Source organism: Podarcis erhardii (assembly GCF_964252035.2).
Source record: "Podarcis erhardii genome assembly, chromosome: 13".
Lineage (NCBI taxonomy): Eukaryota > Metazoa > Chordata > Lepidosauria > Squamata > Lacertidae > Podarcis > Podarcis erhardii.
In genome coordinates this window covers 23,935,123-23,961,270 of record NC_138502.1, presented here as the reverse complement: position 1 = coordinate 23,961,270, position 26,148 = coordinate 23,935,123, and the positions used below count along the sequence as shown (strand labels likewise).

Here is a 26,148-nt window from a genome sequence, read left to right as displayed (position 1 = left end):
TGACAGCAATAAGATTCTATTTCTTTATATGTGTTTTAAAATTTAATAAAGCTCCCCTCCTCTCTTCTCCCCCAACCTTATACTGTACACAACATAAATGTCTCACATCAAATGTAACTGATTTGTAGAAAAGACACTATGACCTGAAAATAGAGACAATACAGTACTTTTATAACCTAGGAAAATCTTTAATAAAGCTTAAATAAATAAATACAAAGAATAAAGATTAATTTGAGACACAGGAGCCTTTGCATTTAACTCAAAACATCTGTAGGCAGGATAATGTATTGAAAGCCACAGAGAGGTCAGTGACACGCTCCTTCCATTGGCTTGAATAAGCTTCTTCCCTTCCATAACTGTAATTATCATAGGTTTGCAGCCATCATGAGAAGATAAAAGCTGTTTCCATGCATTTGTCCGAACACACAAAGGGTTAAAATAGAGATGGGGCAGGGGTGCACATACAAGGTCTGTAAAGTATAATTAATTAATTGACACTGGAATAAGAATGGCTCTATGTATTGCCGAAAGGTTTAACATTGGAAAATTCCATTGGAGTATAGCCAGCAAGAAGAGCTCTCTAAGCTGCTTAAATGGGTTGATAATTCGGTATTGTTATTGTTCTCTGGTAGCTCTGTTGTGGTGGTTTTAACCTTAGATCATATGAGAGGTATTGAGTTGTAAATTGGAAGGGTGGTGGCTGAATCTTTGATCTCAGGTTCTGTGGAAGTAAGGGTGTATAAATAACCCCTCCAGTGTGTGAATACAGCTCCAGGAAAAATGGAGGCTGTAAGGAGAGACAGACCTCTGATTTTAGATCTGTTTGAAGTATTTCATATTTTATTTCTAAGATGCTGAGCCTGTGCTGGACTTGCACAATATATTCTATGGAAATATTTGGATGCATCTTTGATGTTTTTGTTGTTTTGAAGCAAGTTCTGCAAGTAAAGCTTTAATTAAACTCATGAACCTTGACAATGTTTTATTTTCAAAAGGAGTGAGTTTTTATGCACCCTGTCACTTCAAACTGTTCAATATTAATATTTGAAATAAAGCCACCACCCAGAGTACCCTGACTGCTCTTTGGCCCATCAATACTTTATATTGATCTGATATATGCTCAGCTTGTTAATTCCCCCAGGTTTGAAAGCTCTTCACACTGTTCTGCAGCTGTCCCATATGTTGCTTGCAAGAATCTGAAATTGCCAGATGCACAAAATATTCAAATAAAGAATTACCCCACTGGAGGGATCATGAACAGTTTTCTTTGACTTTTCCATGGATCTGTAAGCAGGGGCAGTCTCCTTCCATCTCCTCCATTTCTTTCCATGCCTCTCCCCACCAATGGTAAGTTTTTTGTACTTTCAGTTTCCAACTGCTTAAGAGCAGACATGGTTCCATGCTGTCTGAGACCCAATATTTCCTGAGATGTGGAACAATATTCACTTAGGAATATCCTCATCCAGAGATCCATAATGAATGCACGAGAAAGCACAAAAATCCATGGAATGGACAAAAAGATGCACAATTTCAGGGTTGGGATGTGGGCTGTGTCCACTCTCCACATATTGGCTATCAATGGGAATGACTAAACTCTGAATACAGCTGATAACACATTCACATCACACTGAAAGTATATGACGCTTCAATATTTATACCTTATTCAAAGATTGGATGTGTGTGTGTGTGTGTGTGTGTGTGTGTGTAGGTGGTACATATGCACATAAGTATGTTTCAGAAGAATCTGTACATTTTTAAATAAAAAACCACCAATATCAGATATGGAAACAATAATTTTTAAATACAAATTTACAGTGATCTGTGCTTCTCCACATTCACATGGTATGCCAACATTCTCTTCACTCAAGTGGCAATATAGGCTTTCTAGTCAAAAGCTTCCTCAATGCATTCTGGACATCCTTGTTCCTCAGACTGTATATAATAGGATTAACCATTGGTGTCCCCACTGTATAGAGCAGAGAAAAGACTTTGCTTAAGTTGGGATACCAAGTTGTTGTAGGTACACCATACACCACCATCAGTGTCCCATAGAACACTGTAACCACAATGAGATGTGAGGAGCAGGTGGAAAAGGCTTTCTGTTTGCTTTTGGCAGATGGGATCTTGAGGATGGTGGAGGCGATTTTATAGTATGATATAATAGTGAGAAGGAAAGGAGAGAAGGTTACAAGGATGGAGATAAGAAAAGAGGGGAACCTCACTTTTTGTGTGTCTCCACAGGCAAGTTTGATGACAGGGGCCAAATCACAGAAAAAATGATTGATCTCATTAGAAGCACAGAAAGGCAACATGGAAACCATTATTATGGTGAGCACTGGGGTCAGAAACCCACCAATCCACGACCCTATTGCTAGCTGAATGCACACTCTGAAGCTCATTAAGTTTCCATAATGCAGTGGTTGGCATATGGCTACATAGCGATCATAGGACATTGCTGCTAGAAGAAAACACTCAGTAACTGCCAAAGAGCCAAAGGTGTAAAACTGGAGGAGACAAGCTGAGAAGGAAATGGCCTCATGGGCAGTCAGTAATGTTTTCAGCATCTTTGGAACCACACTGGTGGTGTACCATATTTCTAAGAAAGAGAGGTTTCCTAGGAAGAAGTACATAGCTGTATGAAGGCTGTGGTCAGTCAACACAACTGCCATGATAATTATATTCCCTGTTAATATTACTATATAGACTGCAAGGAATACCACAAACATAGGGATCCTTAGCTCATGAAGGTTTCCTAGTCCCAGCAGAATGAATTCTGTGATCAGTGTATGATTAGGGCTTCCATTTCCATCTGGAAAGAGAAACACACGGGGTATGGAGGAAAGAAAGACCAACAGAACAATAAATTAGTTCAGCATAATTTGAATAATTTGATTTGCTATAAATCATTTAGTGTCTTAGCAAATCCCTTAGATTGTACGATCACATGCAGCCATGGGAAAACTCCTTGCTAGGTGCCAGACTACATCAGCCATGCACATAAATACACACATAGGAAACTCACAACTTCCACCCCATACTGGGCTACCTCCAAATGCAATGCTTTAATTATCTCTTATGAGTGTATGACACTCATTCATTTTCATGGTGACCAGAGCTGAAGGAACATCGATGGTGTGAGGCAAGTATCTAGGGCTGTCACCTCTGAACTATGTACTGAATTCCCAATCACTAATGATGCTTTTTGGCATAATATAAGCAGCCTTCTAGGTGTGTCAGAAAGGAGAATCAGGGGAATCAGACTAGATGAGCTTCAGCAGGAATTTTTTCAAGGTCTGTCATTTGGTTCACACAGAGTTTTAGCAAATTAAATTCTACAGAGTGGACTCACTGATATACAGTGGTACCTCAGGTTAAGTACTTAATTCGTTCTGGAGGTCCGTTCTTAACCTGAAACTGTTCTTAACCTGAAGCACCACTTTAGCTAATGGAGCCTCTTGCTGCTGCCGGGCCGCCGGAGCACGATTTCTGTTCTCATCCTGAAGCAAAGTTCTTAACCTGAAGCACTATTTCTGGGTTAGCAGAGTCTGTAACCTGACGTGTACGTAACCTGAAGCGTATGCAACCCAAGGTACCACTGTAGATCTAAATTTGTCATGTCTATTAATTTAAAGGAGTGTAGTTGAAGTATGACCAGCACTGGCTACAATCTAAGGTCTCATGTGATTCCATCTTCCTCAAAACAATCTGAAAGAAATAAGTAGATTTATGCTATTTTCTACATACAGTCTCAACTGTTCTGCCTGTTCAGCTTCATTTTGTTCTACTGCTCTACATTCTTAAATGCAGCTGTGTCAGTGATTGCTCCTGAGAAACATATGTTGGCTCACCATGTGCCCTTTTATTTTATGCTGAGCACAACATAGTCACAAAAATCTATCATAATTTCTATGACAATCAGCTGCAAAGGCACAGATAGGATTCAATGGTAAATTTCACAAAATTTTGTCTGGCCATGTAGAGAAGAGGAAGCCAATGTGGTGTCAACCCTATGTTAGACTGGCCATACTGGCAAGGGCCAATGGAAGTTGTTGTCCAACATCTGGAGACCACTAATTGGCTACCCCTCATCTCTTTTCCCACAATTTTTACAAGAAAGATAGGAATAAATTGTCAAAATAATTTGCGAAACATTATAATACAGTGGTACCTCGGGTTACATACGCTTCAGGTTACATACACTTCAGGTTACAGACTCCGCTAACCCAGAAATAGTACCTTGGGTTAAGAACTTCGCTTCAGGATCAGAACAGAAATCGTGCTCCGGCGGTGCGGCAGCAGCAGGAGGGCCCATTAGCTAAAGTGGTGCTTCAGGTTAAGAACAGTTTCAGGTTAAGAATGCACCTCCGGAACGAATTAAGTACATAACCAGAGGTACCACTGTACCATGCTCCCTCATTCAAAGAGGAACTGGACCCTGTGATGGAAATATGGAGAACCTGTAGTTCTGCATAGATTTCTGGACTCCAACTCACATTAACCCAGCCAGCATGGCCAGAGATCAGGGATGATCAGAGTTGCAGTGCAGCAAAATCTGGATGGCTAAATTGTCATTAATTCTACTCAATATTGATCTAGAATATATTCCAATGTATAGTTAGCAGAGTAAAAACTTAAACACGCTGCAGGATTCCACCAAAAATAGACCAGATTAATTAATTAATTAATTAATTAATATTTCATCCAGCAGAGCTTTACTGCTACTGAAGGTAAATGAGCATAATGTTCACAAATCCAATACATTCAGAATTGGCACTGCCCATAAGAAATCCAGTTGCAGCAGACTTAACTTAAACTTACAATAACTTACAAGTGTAAACTTTAATACTAAGCATACTATGTACAGAACACCACACCAGAATGAAAAGCGATAGAAAGAGAAAGTGAAACCCAAGCTTCTTCTGGCCTATTTTTATAGTCAGCATGAGATAACAGAATCAGTTTAAGCCAGCTGTACTCAGCTTCTCTAAAGGAATAACCCAAACCTCTTGAACCTTTTACTTGTTTCTTTCACACAGAGAAGCTTCCAGAACTCTTCAGATCTCTCTACATATCAGATCAATACTTTGAGTAAATCCATTGAAGGAATGGGGACATAAGTTAGATTTCAGTAGGTCTACTTTAAGCTTAGGTCTGGATGCAATTCAGAGTTACTGTTTAAATGTGCTTTCAAGGAAGGAAGGAAGAATAAATTTTGTTTTACCTTTCAAAATATTGCCTCCAAAATGCATCTTGAATCTCCGTCTTGACAATTATCACAGAGTATTTTATTTCTCTCTCTTCCTGATACTTAGAATATAGTCTTTAGAATATAACCGAAAACCTGTTTTGATGTAAGAAGCGGGAAAAGTGGTTCGCTCAGTATTTTATGTGGAGGAGTATTTTATGTGACATCCTGGCAAACCAATAAATGAGGTGCATGCATCACCAATTAAAAGCAAATTATATTGTGCAGTGATGTATTGACTTGATTGCAGCAACAATAGGGACTACTTTGAATCACCAGTATATATACACTTGGGAATATTTAATTATGAGTCAGCTCAAAGCCTAAGTTACTGAAAAACAAGGGAGGATATAATCAATATTTGATATTGTGGAAACCCAGCCAAATGGGTGGGGTATAAAAAAAATTATTATTATTATTATTATTATTATTATTATTATTAAGGATATTTTGCCCAATTCTTGGGTTGGATCAGTAAAAAAATAAGTTAATTACTTAAACTTAAGTAATTAAGTAAACATCCAACCATCTGTAGCCACTTGGGAAGAAAAAAATGGCCCTTTGAGCTTTTTCCCTCTGTAATAAATTCTGTGTAAACATTCTGTGGTGAAATACATTAAGATACAGATACAACATGGTGAATGCCACAATGGTTTTAAACCCCTAATTATGAAATTTTAATGCATTCAATTTGTGAAAAAGATTGGTGCTTATTTTAACTTTTTATGTGGTTTCTATGGAGCAGATCCTCAGTGCAGACTGGCATGGTTTAATATTGAAATTGCCCTATAACACTAGTACCTTTTCTATCTTGTCCAGGACATAAGAGAACAACTGGCATCCTCTACCTACTTAACACTTAACCAGATTGCCCTGGCAAATATGAAGGTTATCAACTCCCTTAAGGAGGAACTCAACTTCAAACAATGAAGCTAATTTTGGGGTAAATTTCTGATTTGGGAGCCATAAATAAGAACATAAGAAAAGCCCGTTCTCAGAACTACAGAGACAAGAACTCCCCCCCCCCCAACAGTAGTGTCTTTCCCTTTTCAGCTCAATCTTATCTCAGGAAAGCATGACAGAGTAAGGTGTATGGAACAATTTTGCACCTTCATTTATTATACAGGAATAAGTGAGGCCCCCAAAAGATATTTAAATTATAGTTTCTTACAATGGCAGATTAGCAACACACATTTGCTCCAACTCTTTCCTCAGCACTCTCAGTTTTTGTAGATTTATAATGCTAGATACGCCCACTCCTTCTGCATATCTCTAAGAGAATTAAGATTTCTTTAGAATAGAATATTTGAATGTAACAATGACTGGGCTCTACCTACATACAATTAATTTGTAACTGGCTAGACAGGTTGTGCATTTAGTTCTGTTTTTCTTTTCCTTGTAATAAATCAAAATTGCTGCTTGTGTGGAAGTATATGAATGTGCAGAACTCCATATTTCGGATTCCCATCTTCAGGTATCCCTACTGAATGAATGGTAATCAAGGTGACAGGAAGACCCAGTCAGCTGCCCATTCTGCCTCAGTACTGGCCAGTGGGGTGTATCCTCAGCCTGCTCAGACTTAGGGAGACAGCATATCTGCTGCTTCTGCATCAATCATACACTTGTGGGTGAGGTGGTGGTGGGTTGTCCTTTTAAGGGTTGGGGGGGGATGCCTCCGTCCCGCTTCTTTTCCTAGCAGCAGCACCCCCCATCTCTCAATGTGGCTTATTCGTTGCTTCAGGGCCATGTAGGAATCTTTGGCAGATCCACCTCTGGGTGGGTTGGTTTTTTCACCTACTACATATTGAATAGCTGGGTCTGTTAGGATTTTTATCTCACCAGCTGCTCAGCGAGCAGCACAATGGTTGTTTATAGCATGTGAGTGTCTGGGAGTGTGAGACAGGAAGTCTCAGCACAGTCTCAGTACTGTGAAAAAAAGTTACTTTCACTTCTGAGTGAAGTGTTCTCTTCCGTACTGCTGCTCAGAGAGAGCAGACACGCTGATGGGTTCTCTGTATATATGGACTGTGAAATAAAGTAGTTTATAGCTACTGATTGTCTTTTTCTTCTGCAATGAGATGCCAGAAGACGAGTGTGCTCCTCTCAGGAGGGAGGGGTCGCTTATTACCGGTCTCTCTGGACTGAGGAAGATTTACAGCCAGAGGGTGACCACTGGAGAGACGCCTCGGTGTCTTGGGAAGGTGGCAGCCTTCCCGGGCATTTTCCCAACAGGGTCATGGGCATTAGATGGTCTGCTGGCCTGTTAATTAAGTTAATCTGCTATTTTATTCATTCGTTTTTGGCAGGAAGGGGAGTTGTTGTATCCTCAGCCTGCTCAGACTTAGGGAGAAAGCATGTCTGCTGCTTCTGCATCAATCATATACTTGTGGGTGAGGTGGTGGCGGGTCGTCCTTTTAAGGGCTGGGGGGGGGGATCCTCAGTCCCGCTTCTTTTCCTAGCAGCACCACCCTCCCCCCATCTCTCAGTGTGACTTATTCATCGCTTCAGGGCCATGTAGGAATCTTTGGCAGATCCACCTCTGGGTGGGTTGGTTTTTTCACCTACTACTTATTGAATAGCTGGGTCATGGGCATTAGATGGTCTGCTGTACTGTAAATTAAGTTAACCTGGTATTTTATTCATTCGTTTTTGGCAGGAAGGGGAGTTGTTGTGTTCCAGCCTGGTCACCCCCTTAAAGGCAGGTGCCACAGAAAGAATGTAGTTGGTCAAGGGAGCCTTGGATTCAAAAAGGTTGAAAACTTCTCCCCTAGTGGTTGCAATTTATTCCTGCACCAATAGTGTTTCCCCCCTGCAAGGATTTTTAATAGTACACCAGAGAATTATATTATATGCAATTCACACAAATTGGATGTTCAAGATGTATTAAAGAAAAAGTCCACCCCAATGGGTGTGAATTATACCTTAAGTGACAGATTGCTTAGAATTGGTCCCAGATGCTCGGTCTGTCCTTCAAATCCCTTGGTGTATTCCTAGACTCTCTATGTTGAAGGGCCTGTGGGAACACAGCAAAGCTTAAGTTATCTAAGGGATTTCTTTTTCCTTCATAGGTGTTTAAGGCTTGATAGGGCTATATTTTCAAAGCTGAGGTGAAATCTTAAAGGAGACATGGCTCTTAATAAGATAAATATTTCTTATTCAACTAAATTAATTTGAGTTACAAACAGCTGTGCAGGACAGCATCCTTACCTGAATTTTTAACTGGGTGAGTAGAAAGAATAAGACAGTCAATTAGTTGTTGAAAATAGTAACAGTGGAAGAATAGTATATATTATAAGTTAATTGATACAAAGAGAGCAGTAAATAGTTGGTAAGTGGCTCTATTTTCCAGTGTGTTTCGGAATATAAACTTTGAGAGAATTCAACTTTTTGTATTCTCCTGAAGCAATTCCAGCTTCCTGATAAGGCAATGGGCCATGAAAGGGAACAAAGGATGTGGATCTGTACAAGACAGAAAATGGGGCACCTTCTCCATTTAGAAAGACAAAGTACTTGATTAGAAGTGGTGTGAGCTAGAAGTGATTTGAATGTGAATGGCATAAACCCCTCCACTGTAATCTCAAGTAGTGTGTGTGTGAGAGAGAGAGAGAGAGACTACTGTATTAAAAATAAATTAGTGAAATTGAACATATTTTGTGATGGATAAGTAAAGAGTACGTTATGAAAGTCAGTTTGTATATACTGCATAAGCGTTCAACTTCATCATATTATGGCAGGAGCACATTTTTCCCTCCCTCCAATACTACTTTACAGTAATTTAAACAACGGGAAATTTCTTATTCTAGAATATCATTCACATGCTTTCTTTATATTTCAAGACTTTTTAAGATTTTGTTTTTAAGTTCCTGTGGCATGGTTGGTGGTTTTATTGTGCACATTTTGGTTCTGTGCTGAGTGTGGTGTTTTGTAGTGATTTGTTTGTGTGTTTGGAGGAGCAGTGATCTCACTTTCATGATACTTTGTGTTTTAAAGCTTATAGGCTTTATTTATTGTTCTATACTAAGCTTTATAGTTTTACTTTGTGGACAACATCATATATGTGATGATGTACCTCATAAAGAGAATTAAAAATGATATTCTTTCCTTCTTTTTAGAGGCATATGCATAATGTTGAAATCATAGTTGACAGAAGCTTTTTAAAAATCGAATTCTAATCTAACTTTATTTAACGTATCAATTGGAAGGAGAAGGCATTTAACCTGAGGTACTCCATGCAGCTCAGGTGGCTTCAGTGGTTTGGCATGACTATGGGCAGGTGCAGCTGGTTTGCTGGCTACCACCATTCCTAGATTGGAATAATCTAGGATCAATCCCTGCGGTAGTAACCTCCCAAGTAGAGTATTGTGACTCACTCCATATGGGACTGCCCTTGAAGATAGTCCAGAAGATGCAACTGTTGGAGCAAGCAGCCACTAGTGTCCTAAGCAACATGAGACCCGAACACCTCAAGAGTACCTTCCCCCTGTATCAGTCTTCCAGTGACTAAGGTCCAATGGGAAGGCTATCCTTGTTGTCCCACCAATGGTTTAGGCTCACAATATACAGTAGTAACATGGAACAAAACCTTATCTATAGTGATAACCCACTTAGGGAACACACACACTATTGGGCTGTTTGATGATACCAACAGAAAAAGGTAGATAAAGTGAGGTTTAAACAGAAGTCAAAAGCAAGTAATAAATAAATCAGTGAGGGTACTGGGTGAGCCTCCATTGGAAAGTATTTTGTTAGCAGATAGCCACAATGAAGAAGGATCTTTTCACCCAACAAGATAGTGAGAGTCAGTGATATTGTTCTAGAAAAAGAGGTGCTGGAATTCACTATGAATGCCTCCCTCATTCTCTTCAAATGGCGATGATGATCTTAATACTATTATGTATATAGTACATTAACTGATTTACCCCATGATATAATAATATATTCATATGTATATCCGGAACTCAGCTCCCAGATGCTCTTCTGGTACAATCAGCATTTCTTCCCACAGAGGGGCTTAATCATGGAGCTGTACCATGAAGACTATGCAGTATACAATCATTAGTTTAGAGAAATGGGCAGATCTGTCCCTACATACATATCTCCCAAGGGAAGAACAGAAAGTGGCCCCCCAGCGTTCTATTTGCAAATAGAGCTGATGTTGCTTCTATCAAATACAAGAGTGATTGTAAAGAAAAATACTACTTTTGGAATTTATTTGTTTGCTTGTTTATATTCCTCATTGTGAAGTAGTTGCCTTTGGTGATATATTTCTATGTGACTTTGCATTTTGCTATTATATCGCTACCCTGTGTTTCGTTTGTTGAGGTACTTGGTTCGGGCAAGTTCCAGCTTTAAAAAAGCCCCAGTCAGAGTATTTGGGGGGAAAGTGCTGACAGATAACAGGTTGATGGGAAAGGTGCAGGGGCAGGTTCATGTTGGATATATATATATCCAATATTGTATCGTTTCCTGGTAGATAATGAATCTGTTAATTTGGCTATTTGTTCGAGCAGTTAAAAGAAGATTGATGGGAAATAAAAATGAAGGATTGCAAAATGGAACAAAAGTGATGGAATTCATCCTTCTTGGCTTCCCAGGATCTCAGTATTTACAGATGTCCATCTTCATGCTCTTTCTTATCATGTATGTGATGTCACTGCTGGGAAATGTGGCCATCATCATTCTGGTAATAGCAAATCGTCGTCTCCATACTCCCATGTATTTCTTCCTATGTAATCTCTCCTTCCTAGAAATATGGTACACTACAGCTTATATCCCTAAGACTCTTGCCATCTTTCTGGGGAGGAGCAGAAGCATCTCTTTCACTGGCTGCATCCTTCAGATGTACTTTGTGTTTTCCTTTGGATGCACAGAATACTTCCTGCTGTCTGTCATGGCTTATGACCGATATTTGGCCATATGTGATCCCCTGCACTATAGCACCATCATGGACAACCAGCTCTCCAGGAAGCTGGCAGCTGGCTCCTGGCTATGTGGTTTCCTCATTATTTTTATACTGGCCTTTCTAATCACAAGATTGTCTTTCTGTGGGCCCAGTGTGATCAATCACTTTTACTGCAACATTGATTCCTGGATAGTTCTTTCCTGTAGCAATACCTATGACATTGAGATGGCAGTTTTTGTAATATCCATCATTGTCATATTGGGCTCCTGTCTGATCACCTTTTTTTCCTACATATGCATTATCACCACTATCCTACACATCCCTTCTGTACAAGGTCAACAAAAAGCCTTCTCTACATGCTCGTCCCATCTTGCTGTAGTGCTCATTTGGTATGGCTCCACCATCTTTCTCTATGTCAAACCTTCTAAACGGACATCCCTAGAAATGACCAAAATTGTCAACATCTTGAACACAATTGTTACTCCATTGCTGAATCCATTCATCTACACACTACGAAATAAAGAAGTGAAGGATGCAATCAGAAGTTCATTGCATTAGGCTTATGGTCCCAATTGCATTAATGGAGGCATCCCCCACAACAGCTGGTGATCGTCAGTGAATGAAAAACAAGGATGACAGAGGGTAAATCATCCTTGCAAACTCCCACAGGGACAGGGGAAATGGGCTTCACTCACAGTTCATCTTGGTACCTGGCTTTTGAATGGAATATGGGAGGCAGGGAGGCGCTGAGTGCAAAAACACTTCACCTGGCGAAATCCCTCCTGTGACGCCATTAAGAAGCAGAGGTTCTCCATTTAATGAGATACAGTGGTTCCTCGAGCTAAATACTTAATTTGTTCCAGAGGTCCATTCTTAACTTGACTTAACTTAAGTGTTCTTAACGTGAAGCACCACTTTAGCTAATAGGGCCTCCTGCTGCCGCTGTGCCACCGGAGCACGATTTCTGTTCTCATCCTGAAGCAAAGTTCTTAACCCAAGGTACTATTTCTGGGTTAGCTGAGTCTGTAACTTGAAGCGTATGTAACCTGAAGCATATGTAACCCGAGGTACCACTGTATTTAATTGGCTTTAAAGTACAGGCACGTGATGCAAAAAGGTTGCAAAAACATACTGGCAAATATACCAGCTACATGGATTTAATTGAGATAAGATTTTCTTCGGCATGAGAGTCAGATGGGGAGAGGGAAGCCACAGTTTGTTTATTCTAAGTTTCTTTTAAATATTCACAATTCGGCAACCTGGAAAATTTTTAAAAATATATTTATAAGTGAGGAAGGGACATTGGAGTAAGGTTGATATTAACAAGCAAGAATAGAAACTGTGTGTGATTTGAAATGAAGAAAGGAGGGGAGGGGTAGCTCAAGTATGACTATTGGAAACACAGAGTAATCCTCCTCACCTCTGCTTAAAAACAACAGACAAGGAAAAAGAGACTGAGATTTATGTGTGCTACTGATGGAATGAAATCTAAGATAAAGTTTAATTGGGCCATAAATCTCTTGTGGAAGGAAAAGAATTTGGAGGCTGTGAAAAGAATGCTGCAGAGATTCTGGGAGTTGGAAAGGAGTATTAAATCTTCAGCATGTTCAAAAATTGCCCACATTTTCCTAGGCTGAGGGGGGAAATGGTGACATGTTTTACTATTGAGACAGAATGTGTTTTAGCAGACTCAGGGCCGTCTTTACTCAGGGTTGCATGTGGGGCACCTGGGCACCAAATTCTGGGGTGCGCCAAATGTATACCTACTGTATATGGTCCCTCTCGATCAGTGACAGTGAAAAACAATGGAGTGAAAATCCCCATCCCCCCTCCGTTGCTCTATTACTCTGCAGCACCAAATACTTCCAAAGAGTCAAGAAACAAAAGCAGTTATTTCTGCTGCGTCGTTGTTACACGCGAGCTATTCCCCCCCCAACTTTGAGTTCACCTCCCCCCAAAAAGGTCAACAACTTTGGCTCCCCCTCCCCAAAAAAGCTCAATAAAAGTTAATTTGGGGGTGGCTAAACTAAATTTGGGGCCGCTGAGCAGATTTTTGTACCCTGGCGGTGCATATGCTAAAGACGGCCCTGAGCAGACTGTTCTCTGTTCTGAGACATCGAAGCAAGGGATGGAGAGATAAGACCTCTGAGAAACTTCAAGATTCAGTTCTGCCCCAAGCCCTGATGGGAGAAAACAACAGCTGGGAAGTGAAAGAGACAACTGGGAAGTGAAAGAGACAACACACTATATGGACAGAAGGAATCTCCGTGGATATAACAGTATAACACATGCAGGGCAGAATAAAGATAATAGTTTGAGTTCTTCACTTGAAGCTTTATAAATGTATATATTGTAACATCACAAATGGAAACCATTAATTATGTAGCTGTTGACTAAAGGATTATTATTGTAACTGAAATGTAACTGACATTAATTTAGATTATGAAACACATTGATATAAGATCGGAAACGCACCCAAACTATCATGTGGGGATCCACTTTAACTGGAGATTGATTGGGGCTTTGATAATTGTATAATTGGTGAATTAATTGTTATTGTTATAATTTGGCAATTATTGTGGGTGTATTGGAAAACTAATAAAAATATTATTTTTTTAAAAAAAGAAGTTCATTGCACTGAGGTTCAAGAGAAACATTTATTATATGATAATAAAGGGTATTGAAATAATGCCACAAATAAACTCATGGTGAAGAACCTCTGGACAGAGGGGCATATGAGGCCTTCAGTAGCTTGAATCTGGTTGTATGGAAAGGATATTTCCCCCTCCTAGACCTTGTTTCCGCAATGGTCATAGGGTTAGTTGTCATATGTCCAGGAAATACCAGACATGTCCCTTTGGGCGCCTACATGCCCATCTGGGTGATTTTTTTTTACAATTTTAAGCAAATGTCTGGGTTGGGGGAGGGTAAAAAAAAAATGTGTGTGCAAGATCGGCTCTGGCTCTGTTTCGAACTCTGTTTTGGGTGCCTCAGGCTCTATTTTGGGCTCTGGCACGTGTGGCTCTGGGTCTGTTTTGGATTCTGGCATGAGCGGGCGAGCTAGAATAGGCTCAAGTACAGTACAGGTGTTGACGACTTGTTGATTAAGCACTGGAGCAGCCATTGAGTACTTTAGAGACTGGGAAGCTGAGTGTGTTGAGTTGTATGTGATGGATTGGACCACCTAATACAGCATTAGTTACTATGGCTAGGATTTGAAACTGAGGCTCCCTGACTTCATTTTGACTAGAGGTACTGGAGGGCAAAACAAGAATTTTTCCCCTACAAAGAACATGCTTTGTACTCTACTTTTTCTTAATCTGTGAGTAGAATAAGAACGCAAGAAGCATTATCAGAACATTGACTGTGTGATGGAGAGAAGAGCATTGTGTAGAGAGGGATCATATACTATTTCTGGTGGATGATTGGTTTGTTGGTTTCCGTTGTCTTGGGTAATTCCAAACTCTACTCTCCATTGCTGTGCTGTACAACAGCAGTTTTGTCATCATCTCCCAGGGCACAAGATGCTCCTTGCTTTCGGAAGTTGATGAAGCAGTAACTAAGCTTCCAAATTTTACTGTTGTTTGATATTAGAATAGTGGAATTCAACAAAGCTTACTCCCAACTAAGTATTGTGCATATATTGTAGTCATGACACATGGCTGATCAGGGATATAGATCCAGGTCTCCTCCAACAATTTCCAAGATGCTAACTACACCACACTACATTTTGGAGTCCCAGTTGGCTACAGGGTTTGTTATGATGACCTCCTAACTTTAAAATTCACCACTACACCACTGGTCCCTTATTATCTAACCAAAGGGAATTAAAAAGTGACAGTTCTGAATATGTGACAAACACATTTTCTCCAGCATTTCCACTGGGAATACCTAGCACTTAATGAATAACTACTTTCCTGTTTGATTATTAAGAGGACTATAATTAAAGCTGCTGCTTCTCAAAAATCCTTGTGGATGTTCAGTGATAACTGTCAAAGGATACTGTAAATCAAATCAGAATAGATAGAGTCTGGGATCCAGAAGTCTGAGTTTGGATATGCCCAAATTGAAGCCTCTGAGGAAACTAAATTACCATTCAAAGTAGACAATTTTCATCTTGGAGATGCTGCTCATAGGATTGCCAGAAAAATAGTGGTCTCTGTGTAGAATGAAGATTGTATTGTATTAAGGATGGTTATTTCAGTAATCTTTCTGCTGGAACTATTTCCTTACATATGTGAGGCTCACATAGCAAAATGCAGGCTCCAAGGTCCTCATCGTCCACTTCACATCTATCATCAGCCAGGAGATTTCATCATCGGTGGCATTGTTTCCCATGGTGGCTTCTTATCCACTTCAGCAACATTCATGGAGGAACCTCCACCAGTACTGCCTGAAGAACTTGTGTAAGAACTCAGCCTCTCATGATCAATCCCAGAGCAGCAGCTTCAGAACAATGGCTGATGCTGCAAATATCAACTCAGTTATCTTTGATTTAAATATAACATACTGATCTGAAAACTCACACGAATCAACTGTGAATAAAGGGAGTAACACAAACTCCAATTTATGGGATATATACTAAGAAATATTGAATACAGTGAAAATATACTGATTCCAAAATGGAAAGTAAGCTCCATTGTGCTCTTTTAGGTTTAGTTCTTTGTCAGGATGTATAGATTAACAGTCTAGTAATTTAGCAGTAAACCCAGCTGAACTCAATATTATTAACTTCTGAATAGATATTTAAATGTCCCAAGTGTTGAAGGTGCTTCTGAAACAATCTGCAACTCTCATTCTAGGGTGGTGCCGAAGGCTTACCAGCACATCCTGGCACTGACATTTGCAGTCAAGGAGATCAATGGATGCTCCCACATTTTACCCAATATCACCTTGGGCTTCCATATCTATGACAGCTATATTAATGCAAGGAAGACGTATCTTGCCACACTGATACTTTTATCCAAGCTGGAGAAATGTGTCCCCAACTATGTATGTGATACTGAAAATAATCTAACAGGGGTTATTGGGGGACTCGACTCTGAAATCTCCTTTTATGTGGCAACCATTTTGGATATCTATAAGATTCCACAGGTAAGACACTTATGGGCAATACCTCTATTAGATTGCAAAGTGGAAAAGAAGAGGCTAGGTCCACAGCACCAATTCAGGGTGTAGGTACCCCACTCCAGAAAAGATCCTGTTATCCCAAGCATTCCTTGTAGGAGAGGGAGTTTTCTAGTATCCAGCCTTTCATTTCTACTATGCACTTTAATGACAACATTGCTTTGAAGTAAATTTGCATGGGAGGGGAGAATAATTAATTCTCAATCTCAACCCCCTCCCCTTTCCAGGAGACTGATATCCCAAAGTCCACTGGTGGGATAATGGACTTCTCCCTTACCACCTATGTTTGGGTATGCAGCATTTTCTACTTAGCATTTTCTACTCAGTGTGTGTGTGTGTTTGGGGGAGGTTTCAGGATTCAAATACACAGGTAACTGGCACTAAAATCCTTCTCCCTCCTCACCCCCCAAAAAAGTAATGGGTTTGGGGAAGATTAAACATAAAGATTAACATAATGAAGTTGTGTTAAGTAGCAGAAACAATCAATATTTGCTTGAAAGGAGTAATAGTAGTGAACAGCTGGTTCACAATTGAAATATGGTTTCATAAAAGAAGTGGGAGGTATCGTGGAAAAAGGAGGCGGAAATCTCAGTTTTGCTCTGGGCTGGGTTTTGTGCATCATGAATAAGAAAGAAGAAGCTCTAGAAAAACAAATTCGGAACTTACAGTTCTGACAAAGCTAAATAATATCTAATGTACAGGTAGCTAATCCTCTTATTGGGGGGAGATATGCCCCTCCCATCAATTTTATTCAACCTACAAGACCTACCAAAGTCACCAATGACACACACACACAAATCTTTAAAAATAAATAAATAAATAAATAAATAAATAAATAAATGACACAGTGCCTGTCCCCACTCATCAGATCAAATGTTTAACAAGCAGGAATGGGAAATTATCCCAGTTTTCAACTCATATGAATGTGTCTATTTTGAATAAATGAAAGACAGCATGCGGCCAACAGAATTCATCATATAATGTACATAAATAGTTTGAAATAACTCTATATTTGTCTCGTCCCTTCCTCCATTCCCTCTTTAGCTCATTTATGGCTCTGCTCCAGTGATGAATGATAAAACCCCAGGTCTTTCCTTCTACCAGTTGACAGCCCAGGAAGACCTTCAATATGAGGGAATTATCTCTTTGCTTCTGCATTTCAAGTGGACATGGATTGGGGTCACTGCAATGGACAACGGCAATGGGGAAAGATTTGTGCATACAGTACTTCAATTGTTTTCTCAAAATGGCATCTGTTTTGCCTTCATAGAAAGAATTCCCAATTTTAGTTTCATCTCTGAAATTAAAGATATGCTACAACAGGGGGCAAAAATACATGATAAAATAATGAGCAGCAAGGCTAATGTAGTGGTGGCCAATGGAGACTTTTATTCTATGGCACTTTTTAAATGGCTTCCATACCTATCAGAACACGATATGATAAATAATATAAAAAGTAAAGTTTGGATAACAACAGCTGAGATTGAATTCAATTCATTTGTCTATCAAAGAAACTGGGATTCGGGACTATTCAATGGTGCTATAGCCTTTGAAATTCACTTCAGTGACCCACCAGGATTTCATCAGTATGTTGAGCACAGAAACCCTTCCAACACAGATGGAGATGGTTTCATCAGGGACTTCTGGCAACAGGCTTTTGATTGTGTGTTCCCAGATATCACTGCAGACCAGGTGGAGGGGAACATTTGCACAGGAGAAGAGAAGCTGGAGAACCTTCCAGGGTCATTTTTTGAAATGAGTATGACAGGGCACAGTTACAGTATCCACAGTGCTGTCTATGCTATCGCCCATGCGTTACATGCTATGTCCACATCCAGACCCAGACACATAGGAATGGCATATGGAGGGAGAGTGAAGAATCAGAATCAACTGTTTTGGCAGGTAACGGGTTGAACTTCCTCAACATGGAAGAGCACTGTTATTCCTTCACAATGTATGGGTTTCCAAAATACTGTCAACTTGCTCTTTCCTCTCAGGGTTCAGGCATATGGAATATGAGGAGGAACTGAATCTATAATTTTGTGGACAGATGATGGCTGTGTCTTTGTTTCTCTGAGGAAAGAGCAATGATGGCTGTCTCCTTGTTTGAACAGAAACCCCCCAGTACATGATAAAGCATTTGCTTGGAGATGTTTGTGGCCCATTGAGACACCATTTCACTAACAGTCAGGAAGCAGTGAAAACAGTCAACAGAGATGAGCAACATTCTTGCTATTCCAATTGTTACAGCAAACCTGCAAATAGCTGTGTAGCTGTGTAGCTGCTAAATATGTATAGGCATCCAGAGGAGCAGAAGCAAATGTGATATTCTTGACAATAAATAATTATCTGTCATGTGCATTCCTTTGGCTGTGAAACACCCTTGACAGCCTGCAAATTTTTCCTCAGAGCAGGGGGTCACACACCACTGTTCTGCCTGAGGGATGTAACAGGGAGAGAGAGGCCTGACAGAAAGAATGAGAGAAAAACATTTATGTGGGAGAAAATGGGTTGGCTCTCTACATGCTTGTCCCTGACTCCACTCACTGTAGGTTCTGGCCTCAGAGGAAAAAGGATTGCTCAGCCCTGTATTAGAGTGCAGCCTTTTCTAAACACTTGTCTTTTCTGTTTACAATTTAGCTCCACCACATTCTGAGACGTATCTCATTTAATAACACTGCAGGAGATGTGGTATCCTTCAACAAGAATGGGGAGGTAGCATTTAGCTTGGATATTATCAATTGGATTATATTCTCCAATCAATCCCTTCATAGAGTCAGAGTCGGAAGGATAGATCCTGGAGCGCCTTCAGATCAAGCATTCACCATTGATAAAGAAGTAATAACTTGGCACAGCTGGTTTAACCAGGTAGAATCCAAGTCACAGGCATTTCAAACTGAAAGACATAGGAACAATAAGTCACTATTTAGGGGTCCAAATATGCAGAGAAGCAGATGGAAGTTTCTTAATATGACAAGAGCAAAAGATTAAAGGTCTGCTTGAACTGCTAGAAATGTAGGATTGCAATGCTGTGCAAACCCCTATGACTGTAGATTTTCAAAAGACTGAAAGTGATGTTTTGTTTGATCAACCAGATTTATACCTATCGGTAATAGGATCTCTTCTGTACCTGAGCCAATGGTCAAGGCCTGATATTTCATTTTGTGTAGGTATTCTAAGCAGAAAAGCAAGTAAGCCTAGTGTACTTGATTGGGCTGCTGTGAATCAAATACTGAGATACCTGAAGGGTACACAGAATAAGTGTATAAAGTTATCTGCATCTAATTCAAGTTATTTGCAGGTGTTTGTGGACAGTGACTTTGCAAATTGTCCATCCACGAGAAAATCAACCAGCGGTCTAGTGGTCATGTTTAGAAATTCACTAATTGGTTGGAAATCCAAAAAGCAAGGTTTTGTTGCCACATCTATGTGTGAGGCAGAATTTTCTGCATTTTCTGAAGCGTGTAAAAAAGTCACATGGTACATCCAGGTATTAAATGATTTGGGATATGAAGTGAACAGCCTGTCACAATCTATGAGGATAATCAAGCTTGTATCACAATTGCTAATTCAGGGAACACTTCAGCACATGCAAAACATGTGGCCATCATTTTTTTCAATGTTAAAGACTATATACAACGTAATGTGATTAAGTTGGTTTATTGTCAATCACAGGATAATTTGTCTGATTTATTTACAAAAGCGTTCCCTAGGGTGCAACATGTTGAACTGATTGCAAAGCTAAATCTTGTGGACAAAATATATGAATAAGTTAATTTTTCATGTTTATACTTATGCTCTCTAGGTCTTTGGCAGCAAAGCAGGCTGGGAAGTGCTGAGACTGCACAATCATTTGGACCTACTAAAGTTATTCAGGCCTAACTGCTAGCTGTTAAGTCACCCTGACATATGACTTAGCAGCCAGTTTCTCTTTGTGCTCTCTGTAAGTTTTCAGTCAGTCATTCTGGCTTATTTATGAGCAGAGTCAGTATGTAATCTCAGTCAAACTGTTTGGAACCATGTTGTTTATGAAGAAGTTTATTTACTCAGTAAAGCTTTTATTCTTTAAAACTCTGCATTATTAATTTACGCTGCACGTCAGTTTTGTATTAGCATATTGAGAGACTGAATACATCAAATTGAGGCATCTAATCATAAGCCTGCATTTTTATCAAAGCTTATATTTTTGATCAGGGCCTGTATCTTAAAAAGAGCTTAAAAATTCACAAATGTTTCATGCCAGGCAGAAGACCAGTTGCCTAAGAACCTTGGCAATGTTTATTCTCCTGGACAAGGGGCCCCCCTGATTTATAGCAGAAAACAATTCTCAAAGTCGTAAAAAGGGAATTACAGGCTGAGAGCGAGGACACTGACCTTGCATGTTGCAAAGTACAATTAAGCTGTAAGAGTGGTTAAATTAAGAGTTGGTAAATAGTAAAATAAAACCATGTGCCTCCCATTAAACTTGAGCCATATTTTCCTAAGGTTAAAAGGCCAAGAGCAAATGGCTGGAGAAGGGGAGTGTAAACAGAAGAAGAGGTTTTCTTCCTATTTTATTTTGAGGCTGTAAACTGTTCATTCCTTTTACTTTGAGAAGGTTTATTCTTCTAAAAAGCTACCTATGATAATGTATTAAATATATTGGCTTAAATGTAATTATGCAAAGGATTTAAGAAATTCTTTCATATTCTTTCATATTGGATTCTTATTTCATATTGGATTCTTATTTCATATAGTTGTAAGAGTTGTAACTATCCTGAAATTAAGTCAGCCATCAGCCCAGCCCCCCTGCCAAGCAGGAAACATCATTAGAGCACACATATGGTTGTCAGGCCTTTGTTTAAAGACCTCCAAAAGAAGGAGATCTTTCAATGATGATGTGAACTCAAGATCCTTGACATCTGTTTAAGATAAAAATTTAAGATTAACCATCTGTTTTGGAAGGCAATAGGGCAAGGAGGGCAAGAGGTGAGCTGGTAATTAAGGTTCCTTGTTGAGACAAGTGTAAGATATATTACTACTTATTTGTCATTTATAGATAGAAGAATATATAGCTTTTTGTTTCCCATAAAAGGGAAGGGAAATGGGTGTATCTTTTGTGATTGGTTCTAGCAAACAGCCAATAGGAATTTCAACCAGGCTGATTGGACAGAGGCAGCCACAGGAGGAGCAAGGGGGCTGGATTAAGGAAATATAAGTGCTGGCCAGAATGGCAGGAGGCCAGGCCAGAGCTTGGTAACCATATACCACTGTGCCTCTCATTTATTTGTCTGACAAATAAATTATTATTTTAATTTCTCTATTGCTGCGTTGAATATTTCATTCCAGCTAAGCGTTAACCACAAGCAGGGTGCTACAAAATGTCCCCAAATGATTTCCTCCACCTCAGATAGTAGCTGTTGAGACTAGGGTTGGTAATTGCTTCTACAGTGTCCGGTGCCCTCAAGGGAGCCAATTCATACCCTACTGAAATGTTGTATCATTTTAGTAACACAAAGCTGGGTCTAGCACCTGAGGGATTCCAAACACCTTATTTTCTGTTCATCATTCTGCTCTTTAATTTATGAATTAGGCCTGTCCTCTTTCGGCCTGCACTAAAAGTTGCCAACCAGGATCTAGCAAGAAAGTGAAAGAAGGGAAGCCATTTTGCTGTTATGACTGCATCCTATGTCCAGAGGGCAAGATTTCAAACCAGGAAGGTAAGAGACATAAATGATTGCACAGTCAATTGAACTTAGTTTCCTCACACATGATGGGGATCTAAATGTAGCCATGGCTAACAAACTACCATATTTTTTGCTCTATAAGATGTACCAGACCATAAGGCGCACCTAGTATTTGGAGGAAATCGAGAGAGAAAATATTCTGAATCCCAGAAGCCAGAACAGCAAGAGGGATCTGGCTTCTGGGACAGCCTCTTGCTGTTCTGGCTTCTGGGATAGCCACGCATAGCCTCTCCCGGGCAGCGGAATGAAGGCTTCCCCTGCCCGGAAGAGGCTGTGTGCGGCTAACCTGCCCTCTGTCCCTTCCCCCACCTCCTCCAAAAGCCAGCCAAGAGCGGTGAACTGTTTAAAGGGAGCACTGCTCTTGTGGGCTTTTTGCCACGCTCTGTCCCTTCCCCCCATCTCCCGCAAAAGCCGTGTGCTCTTTAAAAGGAAAACAGGAAGACACAATGAGAGATAAAGGAGGTGCTGTGGGATTGGTGGAAATCAATGTCTTCTTGTTGTTTTAGTGTTTATAATATTAACTTGTAAGATATGGATTTGTTTGTTTTTGTTTTGTTTTGTTTTCAAATGTTGATTTTTGTGTGTTGTGTATTGTTATTTTTTGATATCTTTCGTGTTGTTGTTGTTGTGTGGAAAATACTAATAAAATTCATTAAAAAAATAAAGGGAGTGCGACTATCCCTGGCTTTTCTGGGAGGCGGGGGAAGGGATAGAGCTGCGCACCCTGTCTCTTCCCCCACCTCCTGCAAAAGCCAGGGATAGTCGCATGAAGCCAGAAGCTGGAACAGCAAGAGGGAGCTCTGCGCAGGGCTCCCTCTCCCTGTTCTGGCTTCTGAGATAGCCGCATAGCCTGCATTTGCTCCATAAGATGCACACACATTTCCCTTACCTCTTAGGAGGGGAAAAGTGCATCTTATAGAGCGAAAAATAAGGTATTTTCAAAGGGGCTGTTATGGATAAGAGTCTGATGCTGTGCTAACCAGAGCCAATAATCACACCAGGATGTGGGGGTATTTTATTGAGACTGCAGTAATATGGTACTGGGAAATGGATTCCAAAGCCTATATATCTCATGGGTGCCCAAGAAATATTTTTATGCATGATGCTTAGATCAAACCATCGGGAGGATATATCATGTTACATGTTGATTGGTTACAAAGCATTTTCATAGAATCAAGGTATTTGCACACTATTCAGCTTTTCTACTTGTTTTTCAGATTCATGGTAATACCATCTATCTTCTTCTACTGCTTCCTTATTCTGAAATCTAAGGGCAGGTTTCTCTCTCCTCTTTCTCACAAAACTGAGAATATGGTCAATTTTTATTCACCACAGTCATGGGGTGCTTTTTCATACCTCACCTGGCTTACCACATCCTTGCCATTATAGCCCAAAATCATATTATAGCACCACATAGCTCCAAAGCAATTAAACAAGTCCCCACAACAATTCAAAGTATTTTCCAATTTGAATAGATCCATTTCTTTTTCTGAGTTTGAGGGAAAGGCATGGGATGTTTCTGAGACTGATAGCATAGATGTGAGCTAAGGTTCATACTTTTCTTTTCCCAGATATGAATGACTGTACTAAATGCTCAGATGAAAACTATCCAAACAAGGAACGAGATATATGCATTCCCAAAGGCATCAGCTTCTTGTCGTATGAAGAACCTTTAGGCATCAGTTTAGCTATAGTTGCTCTTTCTTTTGCTTTCATCACAACTCTGGTACTGGGAACATTTCTGAAGAACCATAAGACTCCCATTGTCAAAGCCAACAACCAGAATATCACCTATACTCTCCTTGTCACCCTCTTGCTATGCTTTCTTTGTGCTTTACTGTTCATTGGCCGACCGAAAAAGATGACATGTCTCCTGCAACAAGCTGCTTTTGGCATCATCTTTTCAGTGGCTGTTTCCTGTGTACTGGCAAAAACTGTCACTGTGATTCTGGCTTTCACGGCCACAAAACCAGGATCCAGGATGAGAATGTGGGTGGGGAGAAGGCTGGCCAACTCCATTGTCATTTCCTGCTCCCTTATTCAAGCAGGCATCTGTACACTGTGGTTGGCAATCTCTCCCCCATTCCCAGATGTTGACAAGCACTCAATGCCTGAGGAAATTATACTAGAATGTAATGTGGGGACTGTGATTATGTTTTACTGTGTCCTTAGTTACATGGGCCTTCTAGCAATAATTAGTTTCACAGTGGCTTTCCTTGCCAGGAAATTGCCAGACATTTTCAATGAAGCAAAGTTTATCACTTTCAGCATGTTGGTATTTTGCAGTGTTTGGTTGTCCTTTGTTCCATCCTACCTGAGTACCAAGGGGAAATATACAGTAGCTGTGGAGATCTTCTCTATCTTAGCTTCCAGTGCTGGTCTATTAGGTTGCATCTTTTCCCCCAAATGTTTTATTATTTTGTTGAGGCCTGAGCTAAATAATAGGGAACAGATAATAAGCATTAACAAAATGAAGAATTAAATATATGTGTTTTGCTGTATGCTATGTAGGGAAAACACCTCACTTTATTACCAGCTTTTATTTACACTGCTGATTCAACTTCTAACCACTACCACCATAAATATGAGGGATGAAGGCCCTGCCCTTTGAATATATTGATAGTTACACAGATGCATGTGTGAGAGAAAACTCACTGCTTTATTAGGGTTGCCATATTCCCAAAAGTGAAAATCCAGACAAAGTTGTTCAGCCCTAGCTCTATTTCTCATTTTAAATAAATGAAGCAGTAGTTCTAGTGGAATAATCACGTGTGTTTGTTTGGTAATTGTCAGGGGACTCCCATCGGAACAGGGAAGGGAAGGAGAGGGGCAGTTGTGTTACAGAGAACCTCCCAAAATCTTGCGAAGCAGTTCCTCTTTGTGATGGCCTGGGATTCAGACTCGGAGGCTGAACCTGAGGAATCCCAGCCTGCACAGGATTCCCCGCTTCCAGAGCCATCTGAGCCAGGCTGGGGCATGTGCCTGAAGGGTCCTCACCTGTGCTGGATCCTCAGGTGCAGGCACCAGCTGAGTCTGCTCTGGCTCCTGAGGTGATGGAGCACCCATTGCCTGCAGGTGCTCCACTCTCAGCCCCGTCAGAGGAAGCTGAGGTTGCCTCTGGGTCAGATAACCCTCCAGCCTCTCCGGGGTTGTAGAGGTTTAGGGCAGAGAGGTGGAGGGAACTAAGTTCCCACAGGAGGAGTGCTCACCTCCAGGCCAGGAGAGGTGAGTCACCTGAGGATCGGGGCCACCCTATGCCTCAGGGCAGATAAATGCCAGCCAGCCCCACTCCCAAGTTGTGGAAGCAACATTGTTGGTCGCCAGTTCCTGCCTGAACCCTGCCCTGCTCCCGGCCTCAGCTTTTACAGACTGCCTCCATATTGCTCCTTCGACCTCGGACTGGACTTGGACCTCGCCTCTTGATCTACCCATGGGACCAGCACACTCTTCCTGTGGTGGGGAAAGCCACACCTCCAGTGGGGAAGAGTGGAAGGGACCAGAGGATGCTGCTGGGAGCCTTAGTGTGGGAGTCATAAAGCCAAGGCAGAGGCTTGTAAATACTGCAGGGTGCCCCCTGACATTCCTCTGGGCAATGATTACCTTACAAGGAGAGGGGAGTGTCAAGCCTTGACCGAATGAGGTAACAGGAGACTTTGTGTCTCATTGTGTCTTCTTTCTATGCTATGCTAAACCACTTGTGATGGCTGGCTCCAACAAGTGGTGCCCTCTCTGAGGCTCAATTAAAAGAAGAAGAAAAGAGGCTCAATTAAAAGAAGAAGAAAACTTAAAAGAAAGGAGGCTGACTAAAGAAAGCAGTTGAGACGGACTACAAAGGCTAAAGGAAGCAGTGTGAGACTGACTTCAGACTTCAAAGGAAACTGTAAGAGGCTTCTCGATCATCGACTCATTACGCCTGGCGAGGGTTTCACAGCGCTGATTTCATCTAAGGATCCCTGGTGAGTCGATCCCTTTTATATTGATTTTAGAAATATGGGCAACTCCCTGTCATCTCCGCAACAGAAATTTTTAAGAGACTTACAATTTCTCCTCTCCTCCAACAAATTGGAAGTTCCTGAGGGTGATTTGATACAGCTCATTCTGGCCATCGATGAACATTGTCCCTGGTTCCCTTTGGATGGAAAATGGGA

At 40.6% G+C, this 26,148-nt stretch overlaps 3 protein-coding genes across 3 annotated transcripts; 2 read left to right on the top strand and 1 right to left on the bottom strand.

The window, feature by feature from the left end:
• Positions 1-1,853: 1,853 nt before the first annotated feature.
• On the bottom strand, positions 1,854-8,554 carry LOC309327551 (olfactory receptor 10R2-like). Its single transcript, XM_081836852.1, has 2 exons — positions 8,167-8,554; positions 1,854-2,809 (listed from the first exon to the last, which is right to left on the bottom strand). The coding sequence occupies exon 2, from the start codon at positions 2,724-2,726 to the stop codon at positions 1,860-1,862; it is 867 nt and encodes a 288-aa protein (XP_081692978.1). The 5' UTR covers positions 2,727-2,809; positions 8,167-8,554; the 3' UTR covers positions 1,854-1,859.
• Positions 8,555-10,769: 2,215 nt separating this feature from the next.
• On the top strand, positions 10,770-11,966 carry LOC309327520 (olfactory receptor 6F1-like; the record flags this gene model as incomplete). The annotated part of the gene is made up of 1 exon (XM_081836821.1): positions 10,770-11,966. The coding sequence occupies one exon, from the start codon at positions 10,770-10,772 to the stop codon at positions 11,703-11,705; it is 936 nt and encodes a 311-aa protein (XP_081692947.1). The 3' UTR covers positions 11,706-11,966.
• A 5,358-nt stretch (positions 11,967-17,324) lies between these two features.
• On the top strand, positions 17,325-24,708 carry LOC309327446 (vomeronasal type-2 receptor 26-like). Its single transcript, XM_081836726.1, has 4 exons — positions 17,325-18,176; positions 18,915-19,142; positions 21,847-21,973; positions 23,572-24,708. Exons 1-4 carry the CDS (start codon positions 17,343-17,345, stop codon positions 24,480-24,482), a joined length of 2,100 nt encoding a protein of 699 aa, XP_081692852.1. The 5' UTR covers positions 17,325-17,342; the 3' UTR covers positions 24,483-24,708.
• Positions 24,709-26,148: the final 1,440 nt, after the last annotated feature.